Source organism: Colobus angolensis, unplaced genomic scaffold (assembly GCF_000951035.1).
Source record: "Colobus angolensis palliatus isolate OR3802 unplaced genomic scaffold, Cang.pa_1.0 Scaffold8, whole genome shotgun sequence".
NCBI lineage: Eukaryota > Metazoa > Chordata > Mammalia > Primates > Cercopithecidae > Colobus > Colobus angolensis.
Genome location: NW_012121820.1, coordinates 1,637,645 through 1,649,892, shown reverse-complemented (window position 1 = coordinate 1,649,892; position 12,248 = coordinate 1,637,645). Strand labels below are relative to the sequence as shown.

General features: G+C 43.9%; 1 protein-coding gene across 1 annotated transcript in view; it reads right to left on the bottom strand.

Annotated features, from left to right (window-relative positions):
- Positions 1-9,086, bottom strand: part of MYO5B (myosin VB) — a 316,975-nt gene extending 307,889 nt beyond the window's left edge. Inside the window, exon 1 of the mRNA XM_011929181.1 lies at positions 8,691-9,086. Within this exon, the coding sequence (XP_011784571.1) occupies positions 8,691-8,714 (24 nt within the window). The 5' untranslated portion in view covers positions 8,715-9,086. The remainder of the gene's footprint in view (positions 1-8,690) is intronic.
- Positions 9,087-12,248: the final 3,162 nt, after the last annotated feature.

Genomic DNA, 12,248 nt, shown 5'->3' with positions numbered 1-12,248 from the left:
GCTGGTCGGGCTGCAACAGCTGACCAGCACCGATTGTCCGGCACTCACTAGTGAGATGACCCCAGTACCTCAGTTGAAAATGCAGAAATCACCGGTCTTCTGTGTCCTTCGCGCTGGGAGTTGGAGACTGGAGCTGTTCCTATTCGGCCATCTTGCTCCGCCCCCGCCCATATCCAGTCATTGTTTTGCATATCTATATTATCTATCCATCTACACACTTCTTTTGAAGAAAGCCTGCGTATCATACCTTTTTGGTTCTTCCAAAAGACATGGCCCAACAGAAGGCATATATTACTGCTTGACAGATCTTTATTAGCTGATTTTTTTTGCTCCTAGACTTGTGAATATCATCTAAGGGGAGAAAAGTCTCCCTAAAATGCTCATTTTTCCTAGTCAGTAACCTGGCAAAAGTAACCTTCTGGAAAGCAAGTCAGTTTCCTTTTTTAAAAGTTTATCTTGAGCTCAAGTTGTAAGAACCTGGCCGGGCATGGTGGCTCACACCTGTAAGCCCAGCACTTTGGGAGACCAAGGTGGGTGGATCACAAGGTCAGGAGTTCGAGACCAGCCTGGCCAATATGGTAGAAACCCCATCTTTACTAAAAATACAAAAATTAGCCGGAAGTGGTGGCACGTGCCTGTAGTCCCAACTACTCAGGAGGCTAAGGCAGGAGAATTGCTTGAACCCAAGAGGTGGAGGTTGCAGTGAGCCGAGACTGCACCACTGCACTCTGGCCTGGGCGACAAAGCAAGAGTCTGTCTCAAAAAAATAAAGAATAAATAAATAATAATAAAAAAAGTTATAGGAACCTTTTATCAAGGGTGAGAGACACAAAAAGCAAACCAAAGATTCCCTCTGAAGCCAAGTGCAGTGGCTCTTGCCTGTAATCCCAGCACATTGGGAGGCCAAAGTGAGAGATTTGCTTGAGCCCAAGAGTTTGAGACCAGTCTGAGCAACAAAGTGAGACCTCATCTCTACCAAAAAGAAAAAAAAAATCAAATAATTAGCCAGGTGTAGTGGGGTTCTTGCCTGTGTCCCAGTGGTGTAGTAGTTATTAAGACATTATTTTAGGCAGATGGAAAGGAAAAGGGGTCCTTGGGAAGTTTGTTTTCAACGCTGCTCTGCAAACGCTTCTTGTAAAGCCCTGGCTCTTAGAGCCAGGTCAGCAACCTTTGATATCCACCCAACGTGGCGATTCCCTGGGCCTTTGTGCCCTTGCCCCACATATTCCTGGCAACATGGCCGCCCCCACATAATCCCATGTGTGTAGAACATCATGGCACCCTGCATTTGCATATTAAAAGGCTAGGGTGGGAGGGCCAGCTTTTTCTAAGGCTACATGAATGACATACCTGGTCAAACCAATCCCGAGACCTATGCAAATCAAACACCACCTCCTCCAGCCTCTCTATATATACCTGGCTGGTTTCTGCCCCAACTGGGGTTCCTTCTCTCAGCTTTGGAGACCGACTCCCTTTGTCTCTGTATGAGGGAGCGTCTTCCTTCTTCCTTGCCTATTAAATTCTCCACTCCTTAAAACTATTCCACGTGTGTCCATGTTGTTTTATCTAAACCAGCAGGAGGACCAAGAACCCTGGTGGTTCCTCCACTCCAGGAGGAATCAAATCACCAGCTACAAGGAAAGCTGAGGCAGGAAGATCATTTGAGCCCAGGAAGCTGAGGCTGCAGTGAACCATGCCACCACACTCCAGCCTGGGTACCAGAGTGAGACCCTCAAAAAAAAAAAAAAAATTTCCTCTGAGGGAAATTAACAAATGATGTCCATGAAAGACACACTTTGTGTCTGCTCATAAAAATGCAACCATTGTTGACAGGGACTCCAGGAAATGACAGCCATAGGATATTAGCTAGTATCCCTCCTTGAGTTGTCACCACACTCATCAGCTAACACCCATATGCTCCACAGTCAGAATTTACACTCAACTGGGAAACCACCACCCAAATCAAATCACCTTGCCTTTCTGCTGCTATTTCTGCTGCGGTTGTCTCCACCCTTTTTAGGCTTCTTGGGGATTTTCTGTAAGCCAAAGTTTACAAAATGAAGTTTTAAAAATCAAAGCAGAAGAGTTCCCTAGCACTTTTGTACCAAAGTCGCTCTACAACTGACCTGCTGTGCATTATAATGCAGCACAGGGGAGCTGCTACCTCTTGGATCCATCCAGAAAGAGCCTCATTGTATCACCCCTTTCTCTGCAACAGCATCCCTCATCCTCCTATAGCATTAAGTGAGGGCTTCCTGTTCAAACAAGGTGTGCTCCAAGTTCTGAGTCTGGAATTCACAATTCACTTTTTCTGCAGAAACGATTCTAGCCACACTAGGTTCCCAGGACAGCCCACACAGCCTATACACCTAAAATATAGTGACATGTTTCTATGAAGAAGTGCATTTTGACTCGCTTACCAGCAGGTATGTGCCTGGGTGTCCATGTGACACCAGCATAAGGGAATTCCCCCAGTTAGTGGTGGCCCCACCTGAAGACAGGGAAGGGCAACAGCCCCACCTGTACATATAGATGCATTGCAGCCACTTGCCACCAGGTCAAAGGAGACTAAAACAAAGTCCTCCACTACCATTCAGATGCACTGGAAGTTTATAAAGGGAGTGGAGGCCCATCTCATAGCGCTTTGATCAACTACTGAGTATTTACTAACATCAATGCTATGCATTCCCCTCCAATATACCCAGACTGACAGAAGCTTTCTCCTCTCAAGTTCTTTGGCACTGTATCTGCAAAATCTCTGAGGGCATTTATAAATTTTACTCATATTCAAGCTTATTTGCATACCCATCCTTGCATTCTTGGAAATTTAATCACCTATTATTACCATGTATAGATGGCACTTCATAGTAATTAATACACACAATCTCATCCCTGAATCCTTACAACTATCCTATTAGGTAGGTATACTCAGAGAACCTAACAGATGCACGTACAACAAAAAGTAACTGGTAGCCCTGAAACTTCAACCAAAATCTGGCAACTCTCTGCCTTCTTTCCATTGCTGGAGGCTGTTTCTGTCTTTGTAGGAGTCTCAGAGGGCACTAGGCAGCCATTTGTCTATCAACTGAGCCACCTGACACTACCACACCCTGTTACATGTATTTCAGCACCCCTGACTTCTGTTCTGTGTCTGCTTGAAGCTTCTACAGATTTAAATGCCTATTTGTAATATATAGGCTTGCAATGAAAATTTCCCAAAGCTTTCAATGCCAAAATACTAAAAGGGAAAGAGGAGAAATGGCACTAGAAAAGCCAAGGGTTTTGGCTAAGGGGATGACAACACACTGAGAGCATCCTCAAAAGTTTGTGAGAAGCAGGGACCAATGTGGTTAGTCAGGGCAGCCCCATTGTGAGCTTTTACTAGAATTATGGCCAAATCCTGTGCCAGTAGACTTGGGCTATTTCAGGGCTGTTACTTCATGCGATTCTAGCATCTGTTATGCTTTTTTGCAGGTTTCTAATTTCAGCTTCAAAGACAGAGACCAGGAAATGAAGCAGACACATATAAGGGCCAGCAGAAACAAAGAAGAATCCAAATGAATAACTGCCTGCCTTGAAGGGATTTCAAATAAGAGGCTCAAAGATGGGAAGAAAAGATTAGAAGAGAAAAATGATAAGCCAAAAAACCATAGTAGCAGACACAGCCCCAAGCTGAAATTCGGAAGAATCATGAAACCAAGAAACGGTGACGGGAGCAGCATTAAAAGGGAAGACTGGGTCTTGCATTTGAGCAGAGGGGACTACAAAAGGTTGAGGCGCAGGCCCAAGGTCACATGGCATAATGGAGAAGGAAGATTATAGCCATCCTGCTGCTGCTGCGTTCTCACACACCTCATTAAAGCAGGGTGTGTCTAAAACCCTTGACTTTGGTTAACAATCAGTTTTTTTTTTTTTTTTAAACACAAGAGCACCCAGTCTGCTCAAAGAACTATAAAAAGGTTCTAAAGACCAGAAACCACGGGGGTTCCTGGAAGAGGTTGGTCAGCTGCTTGGATAGACCATAACTTTCATGCTTTTCAACAGGATGATATTCAATTTACTAAAAAGCTGCAATCATGAATGAATGCCAGTAACATACTGGAGCCCAAAATGGAACTGAAGGGGAAGAGGAAATGATATGGTAATTAGAAGGAACAGAACACATTAAGTAGATACTCTAATATTAGTTGAATTATTGAATCACTGAATAAATGTCAAGATTGTTAGGCTCCAAAAATACTTTTTTCAAAAATTTAAAACCTTAAGCATGCTATAAAATTCAGAATCCATAAAGGAAAATGACTGACAGATTTGACAGCACACATTTTCTTTTAAAAGACTCCACAAACAAAAACAAACGGCAGAAGAAACCTTAACAAACATGCAGAGAAAGGTTCAATATCTATTATTCTCAAAGCTATCAAATCAGTAAGAAGGTATGAACAATTTGTAAATAGAATAAGAAAAATACAAAAAGGCAATAAACATGAAAAGATGCTCAACTTCCCTCATGATTCAAGAAATGACCATTAAACGGTGAAATACTGCTTACTAACCTATGAGCTTTCTGCACAGCCGCGCGTGCGTGCACACACACACACACACACACAAGAAGATTAGTAATACCAACATAGGAAACTAAGCATGCTCATGTTGTCGACAAAACTGCAGAATGGACGAACCCTGGAGAGCAACTTAATCCAGTTATGCCAAGTCTAGAAGACTCTCCTACAGTAACACTAGCTTCAGGATGGAAAGAGTAAATAATATGGATGTTAACTGTAGTGTTGTTGTAAGGGCAAAAATTGAGAATTGCCTCATGTTCAGTGCGATGTTAACAAATCATCATGCAGTTGGTTGGAGGTGTTTAAACTAGAGCAACTCCATCTGGAAGCAGGGCTGGGTAAAATGAGGCTGAGACCTGCTGGACTGCATTCCCAGGAAGTTTGGCATCCAAGTCACAGGATGAGATAGGAGGTCAGCACTAGATATAGGTCACAAAGACCTTGCTGATGAAGCAGGTTGTGGTAAAGAAGCCGGCCAAAACACACCAAAAACAAGATGGAAATTAAAGTGACTTCTGGTAGTCCTCAGTGCTCATTAAACACTAATTATACTGCATTAGTATGCTAAAAAACAAAACAAAACAAAACACTCCCACCAGTGCCATGACAGTGTACAAATGCCATGGCAACATCAGGGAGTTACCCGATATGGTCTAAAAAGGCGAGGAACCCTCAGTTCTGGGAATTGCCCACCCCTTTCCTGGAAAACTTATGAATAATCCATCCACCCCTTGTTTAGCATATAATCAAGAAATAACCATAAAAATAGCCAACCAGCAGCCCTTGAGGCTGCTCTGCCTTCGGAGTAGCCACTCTTAATTCATTTACTTTAATAAACTTCCTTTCATTTTACTCTAGATTTCCCTCGAATTCTTTGTGTGAGATTCAAGAACCTTCTCTTGGGGTCTGTATCAGGACCCCTTTCCAGTAAAACAGTCGTCCATGGAATCCTGTAGTCACTAATATGTAGTAGACTAACGGGTTGATTTGGAAAGATAATCAAAGTATATTAACCAAAAAGCACAAGTTACAAAATGTTATAGTATAATTCTTGTGTTTAAAAGCAATCTATGGATACATTAAGTAAGTAAAAGGTTAGCCTAGACAGGTTCACACCAAAGCAATCTATGGATATATTGTTTAAGTAAGCAAAAGGCTAGACTAGACAGGTTCACACCAAAATTGAGCAGTGTAACCCTGAGTAGGTGGGCTTAGAAACAGGGAGGGAAAAATGTGTTTAAAAAAAAAAAAAGGGAGAATGCTAAGATTATGGACAACACTTCTTTTCGGTGTTCTCCCAGTTTTCTAAAGTACTGATTTTTTTTTTTTTTTTTTTTTTTTTTTGTAGTCGGAAAGAATTTAAAAACCTCAAGATTTCATAATGAAACACAGAAAGGAGTAGTTCATTCTCAAAAAGAAATAAGCCATCGAGGAGAAAAATGCAGAAATGACCCTTGAGCTACACTGCTGCCCCATGAGAACATTTACCAAAAGAGGGAAAAATCCTATAAGGAGACCAGTGTTGCTTTTATCAAAGACAACAGAGACTTACGTAACTCTGGTGTTTGTAGATCTCCTCATCCGTAAACTTGGTACATAACACGTTGACGGGGTACTGACTCTTTCTGTAGCCATTAGGCCACTAAAAACTGAAACCAGGATCTATTGCCTATGGACTTACTCACTAATATAAACCTGTACTTTTTTTTTTTTTTTTTTTTTTAAGCAGTCTTGCTCTGACACTCAGCCTTGAGTGCAGTGACGTGATCTTGGCTCACTGCAACCTCCACTTCCTAGGCTCAAGTGATTGTCATGCCTCAGCCTCCTGAGTAGCTAGGACTACAGGCATGCACCACTGCATCTGGCTAATTTTTATATTTTTAGTAGAGACAGGGTTTCGCCATGTTGGCCAGGCTGGTCTCGAACTCCTGGCCTTAAGTAATCCACTGACCTCAACCCCACAAAGTGCTGGGATTACAGGTGTGAGCCACCACACCTGGCCGAAATCTGTCAACGTTCCCTGTGCAACCTTTCTCACAGAGCTGCCCCTCACCAATGATCTTGAGTGCAACCATTTCAGAAAAATGTGTTTCCACTGAAGTATCTTCTATTGTCATGGTTGACCTGACAAAGCCATTTATTTATCCTTGGGAACTGATGCTTTGGTATAGCTAGTAATTCCACCCACGAAATAGAAGTGGGAGTAATTCCCTGCATTTCCCTCCTCCACACAGCAAGCCCTGCAGTTAACCTGTGCACTCAAGGGACTGAAGCAAGATGTCATAAAACTAAAAAGAGTTTCATCACCGTGATATTTCTGCTTCTGCACCAGATACCTGGTACTTGCTTAAATCAGGAAGCAGGCACATGTGTCAGGGTTCAGAATGAGAGTGGTTCTGCCGGGCACCCTTTGTGGGATACACACACGGGTGGGTGGGTCTGCACTGAGCCCCTAGACACACCCAAGCCCAGCCCCACTGTGAATAAGGATTAGCATGTGTGAGCCTCGCTGTCTTTCAGGAAAGAGTCTGAAATCAGTTAATGGACACAGTTAAGAGAACAAGACCCATGTGCCTTGGGGTGGTCAGCTACCTACTCTAACCACCCATGTGAGAAATGCCTACAGTGCAGGGAGCCTCACATATGAACACATCCACCAGAACTTAGACACTCCCATACGGGTCATGCCACTGAAAGCAATCTTTCAAGAGCTTATACAGGAACCACCTTCAGAGCTTCTTTGCTTCCAATATTCTTAGAGATGAAAGTGTTGCATCTTTGGAGAGGGAACAGAATTATTTGAAAGTCAAATGTAAGTCGGTCCCAAGTTTGGTGAGCAGGTAGGTCAATATCACCCACCTCCCAATCCTAATTTCCTTCTGGTACCAGGGCATTCTCCCAGTCGCCAAGCTTAGAACTTTGAAGAAGACTGTTCTGCCATATCTCCCCATGTCTAACTAGGGGGACCAAATCATTTACCGTCCAAACCAGGGCACTTCCCAAATATGAAAAAGAGGCACATATAACCTTACATTGAACCACACGAAATACCCACATTTGGCCATTTTTGACCTACAGAAAGGCAGCTCCATGATTCACTTACGCTGGGACACTGGGCTTAAACTAGGCATTTTGGGGAAAACAAGGATTCTGTGCTCACCCAGCATCCAAGTCATCCCCAAATCCTTTCAACATCTGCCTCTCACACCAATTTCCCCCTCTTTCCCCATTTGACCCATCTGAAGCATCCTGATTCAAGTGTTTGCTCTACTTTTTCAATTAGGCTGTGAAGGCCAAGGTTGTCTTGCCTTCAGCCTCTCCCCACTCCAATCCATCCCACCAAGAGCTAGAAGATACCCCTTCCTAAAACTTAGGCTGGCCATGTCACTCCCTGTTCAAGAAGGATCAGTGTGGCTCCCAGAGCCTCCTGGATCAAGGTCACACTTCTTAGTTTGTATTGAAGGCCACTGAGGCTGATCTCCACTGGTCACCGTTTCCATCTCTCCTTCATCCTAACTTCTATGATGTACTCACTTGCCCCAGCACCAGTCTATCCACTGTAAATAAGCACAAGTTCTTTCCCACTTTGTTCACAACACATACTCTTAAAAAAATCATCATCACTATCATCATCAAACTCCCTTTGCCCTGCCTTGCATTTCTATTTCCTCTTCTCAATGTCTCTCCCGAGTGTCTTCCCACTAGAGGTCCCCAGGCCCAACACTATTTTCTATGCTGGCTCCTCAGCATGGCTACAATATACCCCTACCTTCAGACAATATCTGCTCCCAGCTCCTGCAGGAGATGCCAGCTGGGTGAGCAGACCTGCCAGCCTCACCTGGCATCCATCCACAGGGCCAGTGCTTATGCTGGGCCTGGCTCCACCTATGAAGGCGAACCAACACTGCAGTACGCATTGTCAGTCCAATGAAATGACTTCATTTCCCAGGCAAGTCCCCAGATTTTCAAACACTGCTGTTCATATGGTTCCCTTATCCTTCCTCCCCATCTTTCTTCTCAAATCCTCCCAATCTTTGTTGCTGATGTCTTCCCTGACTTTCCTCCCACCCCCATTCACCACAGATGTCATCACTCCCACCTGTGCACCCCTAGAATTGATCTCACCTCTCTTGTGACAGGCCATTGCATGCTGGCTTGTGCTAGTGTGGCTTACATGTGCATCTCAGCCAGACTGCAGGCTCAATGAAGGCAGACACCCCGCCTTACCGTTCTTTTGATTCCCAGTCCAAGTTCACTACATGGTCCATCAAAAGTCCTCAATAAAGATTTAATTGTACTAATAAAACTTGTTTGGGCCACGTGTAACATAAAATGGCTTTGAACTCAACCATAAGAGAAGTTCCAAACTTCTTGAGAAATCGTGGTGTTATTTAAATCATCGTCCTAAGGTGACTTCACTCAACAATAACACTCATTTAGACATGTAAGTTCTGGTCCATTAAAAATCATCACTCTGCAGCAGCAGCAGAATGTAGGGCCTCCTCTCCAGGCAATAAGCATAATGGGTATGTCGACCTCACAGGCAGAAAGTTCTAGGTTCTGAATAAGTAGTCATCAAATGACACAAGCCAGTGCTCAGGGAAGGAGGGTAAAACTCCTTGCAAGTCCCAAGCCTCTCGGGGCCTACAGGCAAACCCTGACTGCCCATGGTTTGCCCGTGAAGCAGCCACAGGTGCCAAAGGACCCACTGCCAACAAGGAAATGAGAGCAGTGGATCACACACCCCGGTGAAACTGAGGAGGAGCAGAGAATGAAACAGAGGAAACTGGAGACAGCATGACTTCAGACCAGCAAAGGCAAGTCACCACCCTGGAAACTAATTCTTTACCCTAAACAAAGAAACTACACACCGCTTTTTGCCAAAGATGCTAGTGGTATGAGTCAGGAAATGACAAGAATGACCAACTTCTCACAGCCTGAACCACAGCAAGGTCTAAGCCAAGAGACCAACATCCTCCATCAAGCAGGTCAGTTTGTGTATTTACTTAGGGGGGTATACTTCAACAAGAGTCAATACCAACAGATTCATGGAAACACCATGTTACTTAAAATCAGTTTTTTTATCTTATAGGTGTATTGTTCCAATTGTTTAAGGGACAAGGTGTAAACTGGCAATTGTTGCTTTGGAGCTACAGGCTCCAAACTTAGTTGCCATGTTCTGTGGATTCCAGTGAAGTCATAACATTCATATTATATGTCCTAAGGAGTCCCATCAAAATCAATACCAAAATATCTACCAGGTACTAGGCTGGCTGTGAGGAAGCAAATACACAGCAAAGAAACAGACTGCCTTTACTTCAAGTAGCTTACAAGCTACAACTTAGCTTTGAAAAGTTAAATGTCCAACTGTGTGGTATAGATTGGAAGCACAGTGGCATGGGGACTGGATTAACTGGGAAAGGCTTCCAGAGATGGTAGGATTTATGCAGAAGGAAAAGAAAGTCTTAGAAACAAATGAAATAACATAGATAACATGGACAATGTAGTAAGCTCTTCTGTATCATCAATGTGATGACTCCAATACATGCTCTTGGAGCATAAGCAATCCAGGTGCCAACAGAGATCAACTGAGCAGCTGGGAAATAAACCTTCACCAGAGAACAGCAGTTCAGATGATGGAAGCTCTGATCCATGCAAGTCCAGCTCCCGTAATCCCAGAAAAAAATCCTACAGATGCCAAGGCCATCAGCTCACTAGTCACCTCCCTCAACATCCAGCCCCAATGTCAAAGTTGTAAACCTTTATACTCCCCTGAATGAATCTGAAGAACAGATAAAAACGGCCTTTATATGAACGATCCAAGCACAACTACAAGAGCTGAATGAGTTTCAGCAACTGCTTAGAGGCTTCAAGCACAAGTTGCCTTTTTTCTTTCCATTTAATTCATCTTCTGACCATGAATTCAATCCACATCCCAGCATGTCTCAATCTGGAGTTTCTTTTTCTTTTTTTTTTTTTTTTTGAGACGGAGTCTCGTTCTGTCGCCCAGGCTGGGGTGCAGTGGCCGGATCTCAGCTCACTGAAAGCTCTGCCTCCTGGGTTTACGCCATTCTCCTGCCTCAGCCTCCCGAGCAGCTGGGACTACAGGTGCCCGCCACCTCGCCCGGCTAGTTTTTTGTATTTTTTAGTAGAGACGGAGTTTCACTGTGTTAGCCAGGATGGTCTCAATCTCCTGACCTCGTGATCCGCCCGTCTCGGCCTCCCAAAGTGCTGGGATTACAGGCTTGAGCCACCGCGCCCGGCCTGGAGTTTCTTGAAGTCTGAGGACGCACATTTCCAACCTAAGACACAACAGTGTTCGTGTCTTTTGTTCCTACTGTTCAGAATAAGAACAATTGATACAGTAAAACCCAAAGCACTTGAAACAAAAAAGGCATGTCAAGCAATAATGCGAAGTAGGTTTGGACAGGTAGAGTGGGACAGATCATGGAGGCTTCTCAGCACAGGCAGCTATTTGATGTTCCAGAGCGGATAAGTGACACAGGAAGACTGTGTTTCAAGGATACTTAGCAACAGTGGGACACACAGTAGAGACTTAGGGGACAGGAGGAACAGAAGTCTGACAAGATGCCATGGTTCCTTCCACTCCCAAAAGCCTGGCTCAGATGCAAAGTCAGCCAGTGTTGTAACTAAAGTGTAGGTGATTCTTGGGGTTCTACTACCAACAGGCCACTGCAGAACACAAGGACCTTACTCTAAGTGACAAGTTCTCAACCAGGGGTGATTTGGGCCCCCAGGAAACATATGGCAAGGACTGGAGCTTTGAGCTGCTTTTAAGTGGTGGGGATGAAGTTCCACATAATTTCAGCAACTGTCTTTACATGAATTTGCACAATAGTTAGCTGAGAAATACAAGATATATTGTAGTTATATTCCCCGTATAAAGCCAATTGGCTTCACGGATGCCAACGGGCACCTGACATTAGACATATAAACTTTATCCTCCACAAAAAGGGCTAACTAAATATAGACAACTATTTACTAGGGCCCCTGTGTGCCTGCCATGGGTTCACTGGGCCAGTTCAGGACACTGGACATAGGACCAGGGCTCCACAGTCTACACACAGATTCTCAGTGTCCTAAAGCAACTTTCATGGATTTACCTCCCACATCACAGTAGGTATCTTCCAAGCTGAGATCCAAGATACACAACCAAGATATTTCAGCAACAACCTGTCTAGAAACTGGAAGAACACTATAAAGCCACATGCACATGTGATCCAATGACAGAGGAAGGAGCTTATTTTCTTTTCTACATGAGCACATCTGTTTGGATATTCACTAGAGTAAATACTTAAACGACTAATTCACAGTTTCACTTTGTCATAGTTAAAGTATTTTAGGTGACATCTGCTTCTGCTAAATCAGGATCTTGTTTCCTCCTGAGCTCTCACACTGAAGGCAGGAACATATGATGCTGGTTGTGTTGCACCAGCAAAAGCTCGAGAGAATAACCTTTTCAGACACAAGACTCCCAGCTTCCTTTAGTATCTGTGAAGCATCTATTACTGCAAGTCAACAGACCCACTGACCACAGGAAGACCTCAACTAGTGCACAGAATTATGCTTCAATTATATTCAAGTGAGAAACGGCCTGCATGGTATGGAGGGAAGGAAAGTTTTACCCCTCTGCCTACCACCCTCCCTACTTTCTACTTCTCT